General features: G+C 32.6%; 1 protein-coding gene across 8 annotated transcripts in view; it reads left to right on the top strand.

Annotated features, from left to right (window-relative positions):
• Positions 1-22,313, top strand: part of TSC22D1 (TSC22 domain family member 1) — a 126,999-nt gene that overhangs the window by 21,768 nt on the left and 82,918 nt on the right. Inside the window, exons 2-3 of one of the 8 annotated variants that reach the window (XR_003519433.2) lie at positions 9,824-9,993; positions 10,868-12,837. The exons of 3 other annotated variants lie outside the window; for them this stretch is intronic. Coding sequence is in view for 2 of the 5 variants with exons in the window: in XM_027591324.2 (XP_027447125.2) it covers positions 9,837-9,993; positions 10,868-10,885 (175 nt within the window). In the remaining 3 variants the exon portion in view is untranslated. Of the gene's footprint in view, positions 1-9,823; positions 9,994-10,820; positions 12,838-22,313 lie in introns of those variants that run through there. 4 more of the 8 variants (XR_003519434.2, XM_027591324.2, XM_027591325.2 and 1 more) reach the window with 4 other exon arrangements.

Raw genomic sequence — 22,313 nt, 5'->3', positions numbered from 1 at the left:
AGACTGAGAAATTCTGCAGAAGAGAGATAATTTTACTTATTGACCACTAACCTTACCAACGTTTTTGATCATCTAACATTTATTAATGTCCTGTAGAACTAGTGTTCTTTGTAACACACTTTGGAAAATCTTAATCCCCTTTATTTTATATATGAGAAATGTTCTGGGTCATATAGTTAAGTGATGGTGGCAGGCTTCAACTGGATCCCATCTCTACAATTATTCTACCCCTAATAGTTCCTTTTCTGCTATACCACCCTGTTTTTCATAAGTATTTGATTTATATTAGAAATAAAAGTAAAATTGTTGTCATGTGAGTATATATATACCATGTGAGCCATCTGGCAGAAGTTTAAGAACATATTTTGAGAACTACAGCACTGACATATTTGCAGCCTCATTTAATTGGCCTTGTCATTGTAAATGGTTTACAGACCTTAGGGATAGACTTCATATGAGTTAGTATATTCCTGGGGGAAATCTGTAAATAGGATAGAAAGAACTAGTTAACTCTGTAAACATTCAGAGATAGGGAGGCTGATCAGTTTGTTCTATGCTTTTTGATTACCATTAATGTAGAACTTTTTACTAACTTTGTGTTTCTTATGTTTTAGAGTTAAATAAAGCTTGATGTTCCTAACAAAGTAAAAGAGCCAACTGAACATTATCATCTCTCATTTATCCATTCCCTATGTTACACTTATTTGAGAAATGGATAAAGAAAGTACAAATGGGGATGTCAGATTCTGGGGAGAAAAATTGAAGTCTTTTGGGGACTAAAAGATTTATCAAAGGGGTGAAGAGAATGGTTATTGGGGATGTTTCTGAAGATATATTGGTAGATTAAGGAAGGACTTTTTGGCTCTTTTGGAATGTCTTTGTAAAACTGGAAAGTAAGAATTTTTAAAACTACTAGCTGCATTTGACGGTTTCAGAAATTTGACTCAAGTTTTGAAGGAAGAATGGAAAGAGAAGTACTACACTCTGCTATTACTTCTGAATAAAATTTGAAGGAGTGACTTACTAAAACATGTGAAGGAATATACACGAATTTCATTTCTTAATGGGGGTACATCCATATATGAAGTTGTCTTACTTGCTGAATTGAGAATTTAGTAGTATTGGCACTTTCAAGGGCTTAATCTTAGATCTGTTGTGGCTTTTACAAAATTGTGTTGCTAGCCTATACAATGCTAACTAAACTTCATGTATTTCTTATATCACATTGTATTTCTTAAATTATAGCAAATCATATTTCTTAAATTACTAACTTGACGGTGGTGATATTCTTTTCCTTTCATACCTTTTTACTATTTTTGGCAATACTTTCCTTTTCAAGACATGGCTTGTGACTATAATATCTTACTCCCCAAATGTCTGTAAAGTAGAATCTGCTGTGGAAGTGGTGAATAGTCAGTAAAATACCAGGATTAAGGTATTTTTCCAGGGTTTAAATTTAGGATAGCTTATCAGGTTGGGCATTTGTTATTTTTCTGGTGTGTAGTCTCATTACTGTATAGAAATTAACTATCTGAAGAGTAGTTGATTAACACATGCTTTCTTATTTTCTGATGGAAAGGATGCCCTCTCTCTAAAACTTCAAGATGCTATTAATCTATTAATATTATGACTTTCTTGTTTTCTTTTTTATCACTGCAGGCTCAATGTCCAGACAAGTTATATATAATAGAGTAGATTAAAGGCATTATTTATAATTAGATATCTGTCTTGTCTTTTAAAAACCTACCCCACTTTATTGATAAAGAAGTGTTCTTATATAAAGTGTTATATAAAGTTAGATTGCTTCTAATGTCATATTTACATTTATAATTATATTTGATTTTTATTAGACTCAAATTGAGATGAAGAAGCAAATGATCTTTCTTTAAGTATATATATTGCAAGCTATCCATAAATAATTTTTAAAATACATTGCAATGGAGGACAACTACAACATCCATACAGAATATTATATACCCTGTAACAAAGCAAAGACTGTTCTCTGGATAGCAGAATTGAGTTGTCGATCAGTAGAGAATAAAGTCTAATTTGTTATTGCCAGATTATTATTTTAATCATGCTCATAACAGAAATGATGACTTAAATGGTAGATATGATGTTAAATTACATTGAGATAATTAAACTCATTAAACTCTCTGAAATTCTTTTGCATTTAAAAGACTATCCTATAGATTTATTTGTTAGGCAAGTCAATAGACATGTAAACGAGAAATTCAAATTTAAAAAAAAAAAAACCTTTCTGCCTCTTGTTTCTTTGTAGACACCTAAAAGGTAAGAAAGATTTCTGATTACCATTTCAATTTACTTTTAGATACAGTCTTCTCAGGTTCAATAGAAACATCTGTTTCTAGATTATTTATTTTGCTGATACTGAGTTTTGCTACACTTTATTTCTAGGTTTTATTGCCTTGTCAAACTTTCATTGGTTAATAGAAATGACAAAGCAAGTAACTATCAACTGATCCATGTTTAAATGAAATTGAAGGAAAGAATTTCAGAATTCTACTTAAAACAGTGTTTTATTTTAGCAGTTTGTTAAATATTTATTTGAAAAAATGTTTAATTGTTAATGAAAATAATATGACTTAAAAAGTATAAAATTAGTTAAAACTCTGGATCCTGGAGACAAACTGGTTTTGAATTTCCTGCTCTATAGCTACTAGGTGTATGGTCTTGGGGGAGTTATTTCATTACTTTGTGCCATAGTTTAATAATCAGTAAAACTTTGATTATTTTAATATTGTATATGTCAGAGTTAATGTGAGGATTGAATGAGGCAGTATATATAAGATGCATAATATATTACTTGCTGTATACTAAGCTCAATAAATGGTAAAAAAAAAAAAAAAAGGTCATGAATATTTTTAACTGATTTTACAAGTAAAAGTAGATTATTTGGCTGGCCCAGGGAGGAAGAGCGTGTGACTCTTGATCGTGGGGTTGTGAGTTCGAGCCCCACGTTGGGTATAGAGATTACTTAAATAATTAAAATAAAAAAATATTTTGTAGCTTCATCATTTGATTTTTAGTAAAAAAAAATGCAAGAGGGACATTTATGGCACTAATCTTTGTTTCTTACAGACATTTTTAAAGAACAAAATGAGCAGAATATTGTATTCCTTCTGCTTTGCAGCAGTAAATTTGTAGATAATTTAAATTATCAATTTAAATTGGTAAAATTTAAAATTGGTAAAAACCAAACCTTTTGGTTTTTTTCCACCTGTTCTGTCATATGTTTGCTGTAGCCCAAAGTTAATTTCTACAACTAGTTATTTAACATAAACATAATTTAGTTTTTCTGTTTGTGGGTGAGAAGGTTTTCTCTTTTGATCTTGCACATACTTTATGTAGAGAGCTATTTACCAAAGAAATTAAAAAACTTAAGACTGTCACCAACTGATTGATATTAGTACAGAACATGACATAATGTTGTCATTTCCCTTAGGGTTAGTTTTTAAAGAAAGATTGGTGTAAACTTTTCATATTAGAAAATGTATATTTATATTTCTTAGTGGACATTCCATAGGTGTGTCGAATATGGTACCTTATTCAGAACCTGTTTATTTTTTTACTTTATTTTAAAATAATTTTAGACTTAACCAAAAAGTTGCAAATTAGTTCATAGACTTCTCATATACTTCATCCAGTTTTCCTTAATGGTCGTATTTTATATAATCATAGAACAACTATAGAAATCAGGAATTAATACTAACCAATCTGTAAACTTTATTTCATTTTGACCATTGTCTGCTCACTAAATGACCTTTTTCTGGTCCAGGATCTAATCTAGGATCTCATACTCTTGTCCTTAATTGTCCTATCTCCTTAGTCTCCTTCAATCTGGGATGCTTCTCTCTTTGCCTTTCATAACTTTGACAGTTTTGAAGAGAACTAGCTCGTTAGAATGTCCCTCAATTTGTGTGTATGATATTTCTCATGATTAGATTGGGATAATGCATTTTTGGCAAGGACACCACAGAAATAATGTTATGTCCTTATCAGTGCATTATATCAGGAGGTACGTGGTATTGATTTGTTCCATTACCGGTGACATTATCATAATCACTTGGTTAAGGAGGTCTCTGCCTCTTTTTTTTTATACTCTTAAAATTACTCTTTTTCCCCTTAGAAATAGCTAGTATTTTGTGGGGAGATATTTTGAGACACTGTAAATATCTTGTTTCTCATCATATTTTCCAGTTTCTCATCATAATTTCCATTAATTTTAGCATCCACTAATGAATCTTGCTTGATCAGAATCTTTTGAATTTAATTCTGTAACATCTTTTTGTTGTTGATGTATTTCTTGTTATAGATGGAGAAATGTCTCAAAGGAATTAATATAAAGGCAGCATAATTCATAAAACATCACTATTTTTCTTTCTATAGTCTTTTCATCTGTTTCTAAATGCACTCATTAGGGATGTAGCACAGCCCAAGATCCTGGAATAAAAATGTGATAGAAAGATGGTCCTTTTTTTCCCCCCAGTACCTTGTATATACTTCAGTGTATTCTGGCCACTATAAGAACAAAGCCAAATATTTCATACTAGCAAAATAAACAGGTGAAAAAGAGGTAAAAGTAATGGGCTGGGTTAGTTATGAAAAGAATTTACGAGAGCAATTTAGAGAGTTTTCTTAAGATAGACTTCTAAGGTTTTCTTGTCAAATCTAAAGGCCTTTTTCATTCAGAGGAGGGGGTGGAAAATATAAACGTTTGTGTTTAATCTTCTTGATCTTGAAGTTGCCTTTTTTATATGATATTATATATTTTTATGATTGCCTTTTATTTTTTATTCTATAGTGGATTAACTACTTTAAAAAATGCATTGTGCATTGTGTCTTTATCTGTTTTACTTCATCTTATACCTTAATCAGTGAATCATGAAGACACATTACTTGTCTTTTATCTGTTAACAAATACTTGATGTTTAAACCTAGTGGAGTAACTTGAATCCTAAAAAGATTTTTGGATAGTATCTTTTCCAAAAGGATGAAGAGAATATATAGTGGTAAATCTGGAAATTTGGTAGTTCTTGAAACATTCTAATAATTAGGGTTTTTCATTCTTACTACAACTTTCTTCTCTTTTTAAGAAATTGCTTTTCATGATAAGTGTCTACTCTCATAATGCTATACATTCCTTAAAGTTTCAGGCTTTCTTCCTTTTTTTGGTGTTTTTGAAGTGCATCCTACTTAACAGTATATACAAGATTGTGGATTAGAAGTAATCTTTTCCTCCAGAGTCAATACAATACTATGGCTAACTAATTCTAAGGTAGCTGTTTTTGTTCATTCCTTTTGCTTTTTGGCAAGATCTTTTCAAACTGAATATTTAAAATTGGATGTTCTGGCAATATCTGATTTGTTTTCTTCCTGATTTTGAGTCTGGAAAAGAACATTAGGGAATCTACAGTAGGTGTTATAATTTAGCTAAAATTTGTATCATCTTAGGATACCCTTGAAGTTCTGCCGACCGTATTTGAAAATTGTAGAAACTGATGACCCCCAAGAGATCCTTGAAAGTAATACTTTTCATAATTTTTATTTTCTTTAGGATTAGAAAGTTGAACTTTTTAATGTCTACTTTAGATACCAGCCACTTGACAAAATTCTTCTTTTCTTACTTTTTTGTTTCTTGATCAGTAGACTTCATTCACTTGTAAAACATTTACTGACTTAAACTCACTGCATGAAGTATCTCTATCTGGAGATAGAGACTCATGGTTTCTGTTATGGTTGTTCTTTGATTTTCTTCTTACTGCCAGCTGGGCCTGTTCTGGGCACTTGGAGGGGTTTGTGAGAAATTCTTTTTCTTTATAGACATGCCTTAGAACCAGTAAGAATGAGTGAGAAAAGATGAGTAAGAAGAATATGTTATATCATGCTTCCAATTTAGCCTGGAATGTTTTGTTTTATAGGTAATTTATAAATCTGTAAATTAGCAAGTTCAATTTTAGTCGGTTATAATACAAGTGAATAGAAATAGTCTTTATAAAAACATATTGCCTCTTCTTTCATTGCTTAAAAATGATTAGGCTTAGCTTTCTCTTTCTTCAGTATTAGAAATGCTTAAAACTAATAAGCAGTATATGCTCACTTAATAATTTAGTGTTGAAAACAAATATTGCAAATAGTCTAGTTTGCACATTTTGGGAGAATTTCTCAGAGTGGTATTTATATATAAAAAACTTAGATTTATTGTTTCTGATTCACTATAACTGGATTTTCAGTAAGAATCTTTAAAAATTTATATATTATTGACAACACTCAAGTGATTTTATTGAGGTGTAGTGGATTAATAGACCTCCTAACATCCATTTGATTTCCTTTGTGGCATTTTAGCACTGGTGATTTTGTTAGCTTTGTTTTGGAATTTATTTTCTCATGGTTGAAATACAAGTTCTCCAGTGGAGTGCTTATTTTTTTCATCTCTTTAAACATCACATAGAAGAATGCTTTCTATTAAAACAGAATTAGGTAAGGTCCTACTGGTGTCATTCTTAAGAATCTTTATCAATAGTAGTCTCACAAAGGCTGCTCTTTCTTTTTGAATAATGATCTCATTTTGAAAGTGCCTTTACATTTTTCTTTATCAAATCCAGAGTCTTCATAAATAATTAACTCCTGAAGCAAGAGATATACTGGCTCTCCTCAATGATTCAAAATAATTTCTATTTAAGGAAATCTGTCTATTCATTTTTGAGTATGAATATGTTGAATCCACAAGTTTTGGTATATCAGGCAAAATAAAGATGTTATTTCCTGAAAGTCATCTCACTTGGGAGAAGTTTATGAGTGGATATACTTCTGCAGCCCTATAACCTATCCTAAGAACATTTATTTTTCTTTTTAATGGGTTTGTATGTTTAAATTATGACTTCCATAGGGTATGGTAAATAAATCAAGGGTTTAGAGCTCTGACTGTAGGAGAAATTGTAAACTTAGCCTACTGTTAATCTGAGCAAGATATGCTTTGTTAGGAGTTGTTTTTCATTTTCAAAGTGAAGTGAGCCTGTAATTTAAATAAAATTTACTAGTTGTATTTCCTGTTCCCAAATGGAATGCTCCCTTTTTGCCTGTATTTTCAATCAGATGTACTATTACTACTGATTAATATTCAAGAAATGAAGGAAAACTGGGAAATTTGGAAAGTCATATCTTTATAGTTTCTGAATTTACTTTTTAAAACTGTATCTTAAAGTAGTTAGGGTTTACTTAGATCTCATCAATTTGGAAATCTTTAATCTTAATGGTTTATATTAAAGTATTAAACATGAAAAAATGATTTGTCAAGGAAATTGATTAGAAAAGACTAGAGGGTGATTTTTTTAATAATTAAAAAATACTTTTATAATACCTGTTTGCACAGTAAACAGTAGTCCCTCCTTATCTATCTAGGTTACATTCCAAGACTCCCAGTAGATATCTGAAACTGCGGGTAGTACTGAGCCCTGTATATACTGTCTTTATGTACATAACATACCTATGATAAAGTTTAATTTATAAATTATATACAGCAAGAGATTAACAATAATAAAATAGAACAATGATGACAATATACGGTAATAAAAGTTATGTGAATGTGGTCTCTCTTTCAAAATATCTTATTGTATGTACTCACCCTTCTACTTGTAATGATGTGAGATGATAAAATGCTTAGCAATGAGATGAAGTGAGGTGAACGGTATATGCATTGTGACGTAGCATTAGGCTGCTGTTGACCTTCTGACAATGTGTCAGGGGATCATCTGCTTCCGGATCGTGGTTGAACAGGGTAACTGGAACAAGGAGAGCAAAACCGTGGGAGGGTCTTGTAGGTACTAAGATGGGGGGTGGGGGCTACTGTAGGTACTTGAATACATAAATAAGCTAGCTCTGATGTATTAATTCTAAGCCTTTCTCATCTGTTAAAAAGCCACCCCTTAAGAACTCCAGCTGTGGCATACTTTGTTAATCTATTTGGGATTATAGTGTTTTTTTGGACTCTTGAAAATACCTAATTAGAGTACAGTCCTTGAGATATTTAGTATTCAGATCTTTTTCTAATTTGTACTCTTTTCCTCTCATCATCCCTCATATACCCTCTCAATGTGATTATACTGTAAAATACTGTTGTAAGCTATTGCTCAAAAAGTATAGTCTTCAAAACTGAAAGACTTTAGGACTTAAAATCTATTGGAAACAACATAAAAAAAATAGCTGCCACATAGGCTCGTAAAGTACTTTCGTAGATACTTATTTGATACCTCTTGCTAGATGGCAGTTTCACCCCCTTGACTTCTTTTAGATTTCTTTTTTCCCTTCTTTACATTTTGGAAATCACAGATTTGATGGTTAAATTCATAGGTTTTCTTTTCTTAGTCCAAACTGTTTTCATTTCTCACTTGTACAGAATTGAATATATTCCTAAAGCAGAAGGGTTAGCTTGTCTTTCTTCTTCAGGCTTTAAAAAAAATTGAGTCTAAATGTTGTTAGGTAATGGAATAACAATTCCTTTTCAGCTGTTGGTTTATTTCCAAACTGGCTGGCAGAGCCAGGAGGAAGTGAAGGCCTTAAAACACTAACTTTGGTTGGTTGCTACCTTCTTAGTGCTGAGACTATAACCTTTGTTGGTTGATTGATAGAGAACAAGAGAGCACAATCCTCGTTCCACTAACAGGTAAGGAACCCTTCTGATAACCAGTTGGCGTGAGAGAAATTATTTGATAGCATTTTTTTCTTAATTTATCCCCAAATATAACATGTTCATGATATAGTATAGTGTGACTATGTTCTATACAACAGGAATGTGCAGCACCTTTCTATTTAGAATAAGATCTGAAATTTAATAGGGATGTATTACTCTGCACTACAAAGTATAATCTGTTTTCCACTATTAAAATTTATTCTGCAGTCCCTATAACTTTAAATACATATCTGCTTATCTTATTCTCCTTTCAGCTTTTCCTTGATCAGATGCTATGTGCTTTGAACTTCCTTCTCTTATTTACCTTATTCCTATAATAAAGCAAACTATTTTCCAGTATCTTTATCATCATCTATTATTTGGGTATATCTTACTGCTTTAATATCTGCATTGTAACCATTAATGATTTATTTCCTGGTCCTTCTTGACCCAAAACCAAATGATCATACATTTAAAAAAGATTTTTAGATTGTATTACCTATGTCCACTGCTCTGCCCTCCCACTTTTAAATATGAGTGCTTGAAGAATAAATCTTTTTCAGTGACAGTAGTCATAACTTGATAAAATTTAGGCTTAGCTTTGTATTGATGTAATATGGGACTGTAGTCTGATTAATTCTTTAAATTACTGAACGCTTAAAAATGAGAACAAATTCAGCGTCTTAGACATTTCCCAAAGTTTAGTAGTTTTTCTGTTAATATGCTTGATTATTCTGTTTCTCTTTTTTCAATCCATCTTCTTCTCTTTGACAGAAGAATTAACTGGGACTCCTCCTTTGATATATCTGAGGTCGAGTGCCTTTCCCTGTCCCTTTAAGACAACTGTGCTCTTGTTTCTAGTCATAATTTACCATTTTTTGATTCGGTCTTCCACTCGAAGTTGGGTGGTTTGTCAGAGTATGTTATGGCTTACACCAAGATAGGCCCCTTCTTAATAGTTACTGAAGAATTAATCATTTGTGGTGACAGATTTCTAAAATTCAAATTAAAAAGGCATTAAAGAAAGTATCCCCAAAGGTAGCTCCTTTTTATCCTGAGGATAAGTCATTACAAACTCAAATGACCAGAGAATGTAATTTCTTAATAAGAATTTTTTCTTAAATCTATATTCAGCTCTCTATTTCAGTGCTTCTCTCCTACCAGAGGTGCAAGGAGTGATCCTAGAACCACAGATACAGCCAAGACTACGGAGAGCTTTTGACGTCAGGGGTCCACTTTCTCCACTGAACCCTTGGAGGCAGAATATCCAGCTTCTGGAGAGAGTGGGAAAGGATAATAAACAAGTGGGTGCTTTCCATTATTTACTTGGGTTTATTTATAGATTGGAGTGTCCTTCCATTGCCCATTTAATTCTATTGGTATACTGCTTGGGTTCATATAAGAACCAAGTGGGGCTGCAATCTGTTTGTTTTTTCTAAGAATGCTAACTAGTGCCCATTCAAAAAAGAGACCTACAATTTATTTAATTTTCTCTCCAGATGATTAAAGCAGTGGATGATTTGGGGGCACTAGATTTGGTGACCACCTGTGTAGTCCACAGGAATTTTTAAAAGGAGTATTTGCCCATTTTAACCTTGAATGGTATTAGTGGACTTCTAAGTGCTCTTTTATATTCCAGTAATTAAGAAGTTTTTGTATTTCATCTTTGGGCAAGCTGGACATCTGAACTCTCCTAATTTACACGGTCTGATGTCCAGGTGTTATCTTACCCTGTTAGAACTTTTTGGTCTTTTTCCTATCTCAGACTTTAGGACTTCATATTAATTAGATCTTTTAGAAGATATGATGATACTGTCAAATTGAGGCTTCATTCTTTAATAAGATAAATGTGAATGATTATAAGTTTCAGGATATATTATCCCTGAAAGCTATGTTAAATATATACTCATAAGTAGTTTTCCAGTCCCTAGGAATAATGTTATTTGTGGCAAAAAGAGCCTTGACCTAGATGTTTCCCATGGCATTAAGATGGTTTTCTCTTAGTTTCTTTGATGCCAAGGGTAGGATTTGATTCCAGGAAGTTCTTATCATCTACAATGGGTAGAACGTGAAGTTTGGTGTCTTTGGCAAGTTTTCATTTTTCCTTGGTGGATTCCTTCTGTGACTCCAGGTATCTTGATAATGGGAGACCGGTTTATTTGTTCTCTAATTGCCCAGATTTCTTTCAACTGGTAAACATCATACTTCTTCAGCAAAAGGAACTCTTCTAGCAGAGCCTTCATGGATGATATCTGTCACACATGCAGCACCTGCAGTTTGGAAGGCAGTGGTGAACGGAGCCACGCAATATATCTAGAAGACACAAGGATGAGAGAGCCACCTGATCTTGTCGTTTATAAACTTTAAGATTTATTCTGGTGTACTCTTGGTCTGGAAATGGAAAGGCTCATATAATGAAATAATTTTTTCAGATTGGAGTTTTACATGGCCATGCAAATATTCCTTTCTATTCAGAAGACTGAAATAGAGGAAGTATGAGAGACTCCTTTCTTTTAAAAGCAGCTCTCTGTTTCACTTAAAAGATTTGTGGGATTGAAAATCACCTTAATGAAGCAGGCAATCCCCCCCTTTTTTTAAGTATTATAGGAGATCCCAAAAACTTCTGAAACTGCTTTTTGTTCCCTGACACTGAAAAGAACTAGTAAATAAAAGGTGAATTTCTTAATTATTCCCAAATTACTTTTAGTATTAGGATACAGTCTTTTAACTCATCTTTTTCTGGTCTTGAGCCTTAATTCTTATTTGTCAAATCAACAAAGATTCCAGTATGAAGTAGAAGAGACATCTTTTGAGATCAAAGTAGCTTGGGCAGTCCTCTAAAATAGTAAATACCTGTTAAATTTGAGGTATTGTTCTGCATTAAAGGCATACTAAAGTTTGAATGATACTGAAACGAAAAAGTATTTTATAGAGCAAAGGCAATATTAGAATAAGTCTCTACCTGTGAAGAAGTGTTGCAAAATAGTTACCCAAATGGAAGGAGTTATCAAAATGTTCCTATTTTTTTCTCTTTGGTATCTATTAACTGGTCAGTCAAAAGCTATTAAAGAAGTTTTTAAAAGTTACCTGATGCTGCCAGTTTGTTTTATTTGGTATACTTTCTAGGAATAGAAATTCTAGAGTTAAGCATCTAAAATGTTTTAGGGATCTTGAAGGTCTTAGGAGCCACATTTACTAAGTTATAACCTGGCCTTTAGTCTTTCTTTCCATGAGACCTGTTTTTTTTTCCCTCATTAATTATAAATTTTTGTATAGTACTTAAAAGTTTAAAAGATCAATTTGAACTAAAATTTCTGTAGGGAGCTCTGAATTCCCATGAATGATTACAGCTTTTTATGCTTGATTTGTTGTTGTTAAATATGAATAAGATCGTCTTTACAAACACATAAATTAAAAAATACCCACCATTTTAGAAAGAACTCAGGGGAAATGAAAGTGAAATTTGCTTGGAAATTAAGTTGGAACTCTTTGAACCACAGTACCAACCAGTTTATGGCCTGTGCGATTATTAGCCTTTTGTTTCAGCTTTAAAGATGGAAAGTGATTTAATCTCTTAACTTCATGCTTTGATTAAATTTTAGCTCTGTTCCTTAAAGTGTGCAAAAGAAATGTAAGTGCATTTCCATTCACCTCATGCCACTAAAAGCTATTTTAAAGTGAAACTTTTTGTATATTAATGTGAACTGATTTGTTTATTTAAACCTTTATTTTGATACATTTTCCTTTCAGATTTTTTTATATTTCGTGTCACTATGCAATCCTATATTTTTCAGTGTTTATTTTATGATTATTAGTATAAGCTAATTTTTTTCCTAGAATGACTAATTGTGTAATATTTGTATTATGTGATCATTTGAAAACTAATAAATATTTTCTCCATGAAAAAAATGCACTTACTGATAAATGGCTTATTTTTGTTTCAGGAGTAGACAATGAAAACAACAGTATTTTTAAGTGTATTTTAATTTTATGTGTCTTCCTCTAAGTATTTCTGAATATATATCCTATTCTTGTGTAAATCTTTTTTGAAAAAAAATTTTTCAAAAACTGTTAAATTAAAATGATTCTTCATTGGGTCATTGGTCATCCAGTGCCAAATGTATGAAATAGGTGATCTATTTAGTCTTTTTTTTTTTTCCATTTTCCTGATTAGCTTCATCTTTGTTTCCAGAAGTGGGTTTCTTTCTTTTTTTTTTTTCTTTTTCTTTAGATGCTGTTTTGGTGTGTCCATTTTGCAAACCATTAAAACTCTTGAAATATTGTAAATATCAGGAATAACATGGTCAAATCTTTTAAAGTGAGACTGATCAAAATATAACCCTTTACAAAATAGCATATAAAAGACAAATCCTTGACCCAGAAAAAGAACATTTGGAAATATTGGCTGATTGGAGAAGTACCCAATTCACAAGAGCTGTTAACAGGAGAAAAAAGATGTTTTATATTTAATGTTCTATTTGAACAGATAATCATAGAAGGAGAAATCTTGAGAGTCTCTTGCTTTTAACCTTATCAAGACAACATGGGAAAGGATAAAACTTGGTTTTTATGATTCTTTATAGTTACATAAACTTTAACTGAAGCCACTGGAACAATTTACCTTTTCTATGCAGAGTCTGCTAGAAGCAAGAGGGTTTCTCTTTGATTTGAAGAAAACATATATAAGAAGTGGACTCCAAAAATTAAAAACATTGTGATGGGGTCCTAGACAAGAAATAAAAGTTGAATTAATGACAACTTGTGGATTAAAATGAAACCATTTGGCTCCCCAAAGAAATTATACTCTGAAAAAATAAGGAAATTATGATTTAGAATAGTTACTGTGTTTGGGGGGTAGGAGGAAGCTAAAATTCTTGGCTTTATTATTCTGGTAAGTTTGGAAAAGGAGTTAAGATTCTGTGGATAAATTTTTGTTTTTAGAATTAAAGCCATTAAAAGATTTGCAGACATATTTCAATAGAAGGCTGTATTTTTTTTACTTGAATACAAAAAATTTATAAGCCTTAACTATATATGCATAAGAGTGGGTTGTGTGAGGGGTTAAATAAAAATTCTGTACCAGAAACTTCAAACATACTGTAAAAATAATGGTGAAATGAGAGTTTTAAATACTTTAATTTTTATTACGTGGACTCTTCCCTACAACTGTCTTCAAAATAAAAACATTACAGAATGTTAAACATGGCTTACCTTTATATCTTTGAGGTATGAGAACATAGGCTTATTGTTTCACCTTCATTGGATTAACTATAATATAAAATTTTGTTTTTGTTCTTTAGTGAGGAGACAAAATAGCTTTTGTTTTAAAAAAGTAAATGTCACATAAGCAGGGTGGCTGACAAAAGTACTGACCTTACAGTTTGTTGTAAATATGAGCTCAGATCTTACTCTTATTTTACTTTGCTATATTGAAACAATTGAGCAAAATGTCCTAAGCAATTGCCTGCTTTTTATTCGGGTATTTTTATTTGCCATTAAGAAGATTGCCTAAAATGTGAAAGATTTTTGTTTTCAAAAATAAGCACATAGGTGCTCTAAAATTCTTTTCCACTAGTATCCTCTAAGGTAATTAGATTACTGCAGTAAAAATGTTAGGGAACTTCAAAGTATGCTTCGGAGTTTTCAGGAATTATGATCAAAGGGATCTCTACTCAAGAGGTAAGGTATGGCATAGGTAGAAAAATGTTAAATGTGTTCAATGTAATGTCTGATGGTAAAGTCAACTTACAACAGATATCCTTGGATTTTCAGACAGGTATAGAATTAGGAAAATAATTTTTCTTAAAAATCTCTCCCAGAAAAAAGGATAAACTGAATTTTTTTTTTTTTTTTTTTTTTTTTTTTTGGTAATACTTCGGAGTGCATTTAGATACATATATCCACAGACATTGTACCTCTGGTGTACTTAGCCTCCTGTATTTCAGGGCATCCCTTTACCTGTGCTTTCTTAGTGTTTATCATCCCTTTTTAATTTAGTATTTCTTAAGCTCTGAGCACTATTAAAATATTATACTTTGTATGGAAAGTTTAGTACATATTCCCTGAGATTATTGCCTGGCTTCATTTTGCCTGTTTTACTTACATGATATCTAGAACCTAGAAAACAGTTGTATTGAATAATTTTTATCTTGGTTTGAGAAATTAATTTGAGTTTTAAAAGCATTCATTTATGCTGTAACTTAGGGGAATTTGTTATATAAGGCTTAAAAAATAATGTTGGGTAGTATATAAAATATAAAATATAAAATCATTTAGAGTGTTAGCATATACTATTTAGTATATCTAGAATCAAAGGAAAATGCAATATTCAATGCAAATGATTTAGGTTTTTTTTTCCCCCTAGAAATATTAGTATGGTTTATTCAATAGATGGTAACATAGAAACCACAATAACCTTCCATTCTGTCTTTTGATTCTTATTATAAGAACACTAGCTTCTGGACATTTGGTATTTAGTTAAAATAGTTGGCTATATCTGTTCTGCTTTCACCTTTATGGTAGAGCAAATGATAATGTTGATCTGTAAACTAGAGCAAGAACTCGCTACTTGATGAGATAGATGATTTCATGTTCAGGATGCCCTCATGGTGAGAAGTTAGATCCAGGATTTGCTTCCATGTCATATTTTATTTGAAAATTACCATAGACATTATCTAGTTGAGCACCCTTATTTTATATACAAAGGAATGAATATCCAGGAATATCTCCTGTATTTCTGATACCACACAATGGATACACAATTGTAGAACTCAACTCTCTTGACTGCAAGCTCAGAGATCTGTACTCTGCTGCCTCCTCGTGTTGTTCCTAGTTCTGGACAATATAAAGCAAGTCTGATTTCCTTCAAGTATGACAGCCTCCAGATGTTTTAAGATGGCTGTAATACTGTATTAATTTCAAGCCCGTTTTGTTGTTGCTTTTATTTTTAAATAGATTAAGCACCTCCATCTTATTGCCCTTATTCATGTAACATAGTTTTGAAAACCTTAAAGGTTTTTTTTTGGATCTTCTCTGAACATGCTTCAGTTTATTGTTCTTAATGTGTGACAACACAGTACAGGTTTGTTCAGCCTGTTCGGCCCTAGAGTACTCGTGTCACTTTGTTTATCCTTACATATACAGTAAAGTGCTTAATTTTATGCACAAAATGTTCCATAGTGATCAGAATATTTTGTGTCTAAAAATTAGTCTAGTAGTCTTTATGTACAGGCAAATGTGTACAGTTCAGTGGGAAAGAAAAAAATCTAATACGAAAAAAAATCCAATACCTAAGACCTTGAGAAGTCATAGTTTAGAAAGTAAGGTCTTCCGTTTTTTGCTTGCTTAGTTCTGACTCAGATTATCCATTCCATTTTAAATGACTTGTATAATGTGAAATGTTATTTTTCAGGTTGTCCTTGCTAATTTAAGGGTAACCAGGCCCATTGGAGCTAAACTGTTGACACGTGACTGACAATGAGAAGAAAATCAACTTGTGTTTAGTAACATAATTAAAATTAGAAATAAAAAGCTGCTTCAGTGGAAAGGTTTGGGATCTATCCCAAACAGCAGAAGATGGTGAAGTAGCCGCCCTGGAAATCTGAGAATGTGGCCTTAGTTCTAATGAAGGCATAGTCTTATGTTGCCTCTTGAAATACAATGTGGATACTCTGCTAGAGCAATGTTTTAGCATAACAGCATTTTAAATTACCAATTAAATATTTAGCTTTTTTCACCTAAATTTTTAAATTGAGCTCCTGTAAGGCACAAGGTGTTTAATGGTTGCATGTATCTTGCAGGGTACACGTTTACCTTTGAGAAATACTTGTTTGAAATTGGGTATATTCTACCTGAGTTAGGATTCTAGGGCAAATGAGGGAGAAAAGAACACACCCATGCCTGCTCTCTGCAGCTTTGGACAGCTGGCCTAATTTAATCCAACTGACCTGTGAGAAAGGTGATTATTTTTTTTTTTTTCGGTTTACGCACAAAGATGCTGAAGCCCAGAGGCTTCAAAATCTGCTGGAGGGCACATAATCAATAAGCAACAGAGATGGCATTCGAAAGATCTGTCAAAATAGAAATAATTCTATTGCACCATTGATCGCCAAACATCTTTACCAGAAAGAATGCATATTCTCAGGAACATTTTTTTATAGAACATCAGTGTTAAAGTAGATAAAAAGGGATATTTTACGTAGTATGCATTTTTAAGTCAACTCTTTTTAAAAAAGTAATTTTAGTTTTACAGGAAAATTGACAAAGTACAGAGACCTCCCACCCCCCCAACCATATACCCTGTTTTCCTTCCCACAGTTTTCCTTACTAACCTCTTCTGTGTGGCACATTTGTTGCAATTAATGAACTGATATTGATAGACATAATTAGGGTTTACTCATGTCATACAGTTCTTGGGTTTTGCTAAATATTTTTGTATCAATGTTAATGAGAGATACTGATCTATAATTTTCCTTTCTTGTAATGTCTTTGATTTTGATATTAGATTGCCTCAGAATGAATGAGGAATTGTTCCCTTTGTTCCTACTTTCTGAAAGAGATTGCAGAAAGTTGGTATCATTTCATTAAATATTTGGTAGAATTCATCAGCGAAGCCATCTGGGCTTGGTGCTCTTTGTGAAAGTTATTAATTATTGATTCAGTTTCTTTAATACAGATAACCTTATTCAGTTTGTTTCTTCTTGAGTAAGTTTTGGCAGATTGTATCTTTTAGGGAATTGGTTCATTTCATCTAAGTTTTCAAATTTGTGGTGATAGAGTTGTTAATAATACTCATTAGCCTTTTAATGTCCAAGGGACTGGCTGTAATGACCCGTTTCATTTGTAATATTAGTTGTCCCTTCTTTCCTTTTGTTACCCTGGCCAGAGGTTTATCAATTTTATCGATAAAATAGCCAGATTGGTCTTGTTTTTTCTCTATTTTACAGTTTTCAGTTTCATTGATTTCTGCTCTAATTTTTATTTCTTCTGTTTGCCTTAGGTTTATATTGGTCTTCTTTCTAAGCACTTTTTGTACTATCCCAGTATTTTGATAAGTTCTATTTTCATCTTGTAGTTTGAAATATTTTAAAATTTCTCTTGAGAATTTTTCTTTTTTTTACACCAGTGTGTTATTTGGAAGTAAATTGTTTCATCTCCAAGTATTTTGGGATGTCCATCTACCTATAAATACTTGTTATTCGTTACTGACTTTAATTCCACTGTGGTTTGAGAGCATACTTAGTGTTATTTCTATTCTTTTAAATTTTTTATGATGTGTTTTATGGCCCTTAGTCATGGTGAGTGTTTTTGTGTGAGCTTGAGAAGGCATATTTTGTTGTTGGATGAAGTATTCTTTAGGTGTCACTTAGGTCCAGTTGATTGGTGCTCTTCAGTTCAACTATGTCTCTATTGATTTTCTACTTGCTGAATCTGTCAATTACTGATAGGGATAGAACAGTGTTGAAGTCTTTAAGTATAATAGTAGATTGATTAATCAGTTTTTTATTTTAGTTCTATCAGTTTTGCCTCATATATTTTGATGTGCTATTGTTAGGCCAGTGTGTATTAATAAGGCTTGTTATGTCTTCACGGAGAATCGATCCTTTCATTATGTAATGAGTCTCTTTATCCTTGGTAACTTTTTCTTATTCTGAAGTTTGCACTTCCTGAAATTAAGTTATTCTAGCTTTATTTTGATTTGTGTTATCATGGTTTAATTTCTTTATCCTTTTACTTTTAATCTACATATATCTATATATTTGAAGTGGGTCTTGTTTTTTTATCCACTTGGTAGGCTTTGTCTTTTAATTGATCTATTTCAGCTATTTACATTTAAAGCAATTATTGATATAGTTGGATTAATGTGTTGTTTGTAACTTTTCATTGCCTTTGTTCTTTTAAAATTTATTTTGCCTTCCTCTTTATTTTTTCTGATCTTGAGTATTGAGTATAATTCTATTTTCTCTCTTAGCATACTTCTAAAATTTTTTTTTAATTATTGCCTTAGAGTTTGCCGTATACATTTATAACTAATCTACCTTCAAATAATACATACCACTTCAGGGGTAGTGCAGGTACCTTATAATAGAATCTTTCCGCTTTTTCTCTCCCATCCCTTATAACATTGCTGTTCTTTATTTCACTTTTCCATAAGCTATAATCAACCAAAATATTGTTGCTTTCATTTTGAACAAACTGTGTTAATATCAATTTAGAGTTTTAAAAAGAAAAGATTTTGTTTTGCCTTTTGAAATTACTTCTCTGATGCTCTTCCAAAAGGAAATTGTGTAGACCCATGACCTATATAATCTTTCTTTTCTTTGGAGAACTTATTTTAGCATTTCTTTTAAGGCAGGTCTACTGGTGACAAAGTCCCTCCATTTTTATGTGAGAAAATGTCTTTCTCTTTAATTTTGAAGGATACCTTTGCTGTATACAAAATTCTAGATTGGTAGGCTTTTTTTTCTTTCAACACTTTATTCATTCTGTCTTCTTGTTTGTATGATTTTTGAAGAAATATCTGATGTAATTCTTATCCTCTATAGGTCAGGTTTCTTCTCCCCTACTCCTACCTCTGGCTTCTTTCAAGTTTTTTACTTTGTCTTTGATTTTCTACAGTGTGAATGTGATATGCCTAAGTGTAGATATTTTGGATTTATCCTGTGTCATATTCTCTGAGCTTCCTGGATCTGTGCTCTAGGATCTGTTATAAATTGTGGAAAATTCTCAACCATTATTTTTTCAAGTATTTCTTTAGTTTCTCTTCTCCTGGTATTCCCATTGTGCATATGTTACTCTTTTTAAATTGTCCCATAGTTTTTGGATGTTCCTTTTTTCCCCTCTTTTTTCAGTTTAAGAAGTTTCTGTTGACATGTCTTTTAGTTCACTGATTCTTAGGCTCTGTGCAGTCTCCTTTGTGAGCCCATGAAGTGCATTCTTCATTTCCGACTTTGATTTTGAGTCCTAACATTTCTTTTTGATTCTTTCTTAGAGTTATATTACCCATCTGTTTTTGCATGTTATCCCCTTTTTCCATTAGAGCTTTTAGTATTTTAGTAGTTATTTGAAATTATTGGTCTAGTAGTTCAAACATATCTGCCATATCTGAATCTGGTTTTGATGCTTGTTTTGTGTATTCAGATTTTGTGTGTATTTTTTTTTAATCTTTTAGGGTACCTTATCATTTTTTGTTAAATGCTAGACATGCTGTATTGGTAAAGGAACTTAGGCAAATAGGTCTGTAGTGAGGTTTTATGTTGATCTGGTTAGGTGTTAGTCTGTTTACTATTTGTTCTACCTGTATGTGTCAGAGGCTGAAATTACCTCTAATGTACTTTTTTTGGACCAATCTGTTTTCTTGGGATTCCTTAGAGACTTCTTTATAAATAGAATCTGAGCCTTGCCATTCTTTCAGTAATTCCCTGTTGATGTTAGTGGGTAAGGTGTGGGGTTAGGGGAAGTGCTTTGTGGTCCTATCATTAGGTCTCAGTCTTTTAGTGGACTCTGCTGTTGGCTTTCACCTTCACAAGTGCCCCCCTTTCCCATATGAGACATGAAGAGTAGAAAGGGCCTGATTTGGATACTTCCCTTTCTCCATTTTGTTAGGCTTTGGTAAAATAATATTCCTTGTGGGCAGCCCTTTGTTAAGGAGAACGATATGCTCTGGGAATGTTTCAAAATGGTTACTTTTCCTTCTCCTGCTTCCAGAAGTAGAGGAGATTTTTCTTTGTTCTTTACCCTACAAACCTGATGAGGCTTCTGGAGATAAAATTCATGGAAATGTAAGGGGCCCCATAAGGTTGATTTCCCAGGAGTTTTTAATCTCTCAAGCGTATGTGCTCTCTGTCTAGCAGTTGGTCAATTCCTTTTACGTTTTTCTACCCAGCTGGCTCCAGTGGTGGTTTCTCCTAGTAAGCTGCTGATATTTGTATTTGTCTGGTTCTTCAGTTTTGGAGCTGGAGGTTGGTCCTCTAACCTCAGTTCTCTGATGGATCCAAGAGGAGGTGTTGATTTTCAGTTTAGTTTTTTTCTTGTTGTGTACTCAGAAGTGACAGCTTTTACTTGTTGGACTGGAAACTGGAAGTCACTGAGCATTTTTAAATATTAGAATTTGCCTTCGAATTTGGTTTGTTTCCTTACACAAGTAATGGAGATTTCTAAGCCATTGCAGTTATTTAATTTGGTTCATCTAATCTTACTGATCATCCACCTACTAAATTTCATGCATCTCCTAAGCATTGGTGATAATTAAGATACTTCTACCCTTGTACACCTCTTTTCAAAGTCTTTTGCTTTTTTTGTTGTCCCCTAGATCCTGGATGTATCTCTTGTATCTTGTCAAGGACTTTGTGGCTTTAGTACTTTCTCTTTTTATGAGAAAATCTCCCTCTCTATTGGATCCTTAATGTATCTGGTTATGTAGTCCTGTATTATCTTAAGAAAAGGAACTTTGATTCTTTCCCCACCCTCCAACTTCTGCAGTCTCTGTTCACTCTTATTGTTTACTCGTAACATTGCAGTTTCTCAAATTTTATTTACTTTTTAATCTATTCCAATCTGGCTTTTGCATCTGATAACACTGGGACTGCTCTTGTCAAAGTCACCCAGGTCCTCGCTGTTGCCAAATCCACTGGACACTTAACCTGTGCCTTTTTATTTGATCTTTTAACAGAATTCAGTGTAGTTGAACACTTCCACCTTTTGAAATGCCCTTTTGTTGACTTCCATAACAGCATATGCTTTTGGTTTTCCTCCCTGCCTTTCCTTTTTAGTTGCTGTTGCTGGTCTTACTCTTTCATCCAACTATGGAAAGTAGTTCAATGCTCAGTCCTTGAGCTTTTCCTTTAACCTCTTCTCCCTTTACACTTAGATTATTTATTTATTTATTTGTTTATTTGTTTATTTAAGTATCTCTACACCCAACATGGGGCTTGAATTCAACCCCAAGATCAAGAGTTGCACGCTCTTCTGACTGAGCCAGCAAGGCGCCTCTACACTTAGATGATCTTACCCATTATCATGGCTTAATACTTTCGTTAACTCTGCCCCAATTTTTATCTCCCTCTGTTCCCAGCCCTTCCTCAAAGCTCGTCTTGATATTCACTTGGATAATTAAAAAAAGTAAAATGTTCAATCCTGAACTATTTTTATTTTTCTCTTAGTCTTCTGTATCTCAATGGAGCACCACTGTTTATCTCATTATGTAAAAAACCATGGAGCGATCTCTTCCTCATCTCCCATATACAGTATCTTCATTATTCGTTAGTTCAGTTGTTTGCTTTTGGACTTTTTAAACGTTATTTATAGCAGTTTTTTAAATTTATTTTTTTTATTTTAAGTAAATGCTTTGCTGCACGTGGGGCTCAACTCACAACTGCAATCAAGAGTCACATGCTCTCCAGGTGGAGCTAGCCAAGCGCCCCTATTTATAGCAGTTTTAAGTTTACAGAAAAATTGACCAAATGGTACAGAGTTTCTATCTTGATTCCCCCTCCCTCTTTTCCAACTAACATCTTGGCATTTATTTTGTACATTTGTTGCAGCAGAACCAGTTTTGATACATTAAGGTCCACAATTTACATTAGGATTCACTCACTGCATCATACTGTTCTTTGGGTTTTGCTAA

Source organism: Zalophus californianus, chromosome 3 (genome assembly GCF_009762305.2).
Source record: "Zalophus californianus isolate mZalCal1 chromosome 3, mZalCal1.pri.v2, whole genome shotgun sequence".
NCBI lineage: Eukaryota > Metazoa > Chordata > Mammalia > Carnivora > Otariidae > Zalophus > Zalophus californianus.
The sequence above is the reverse complement of the archived record's forward strand: the minus strand, read 5'-3'. Positions and strand labels throughout refer to the sequence as shown.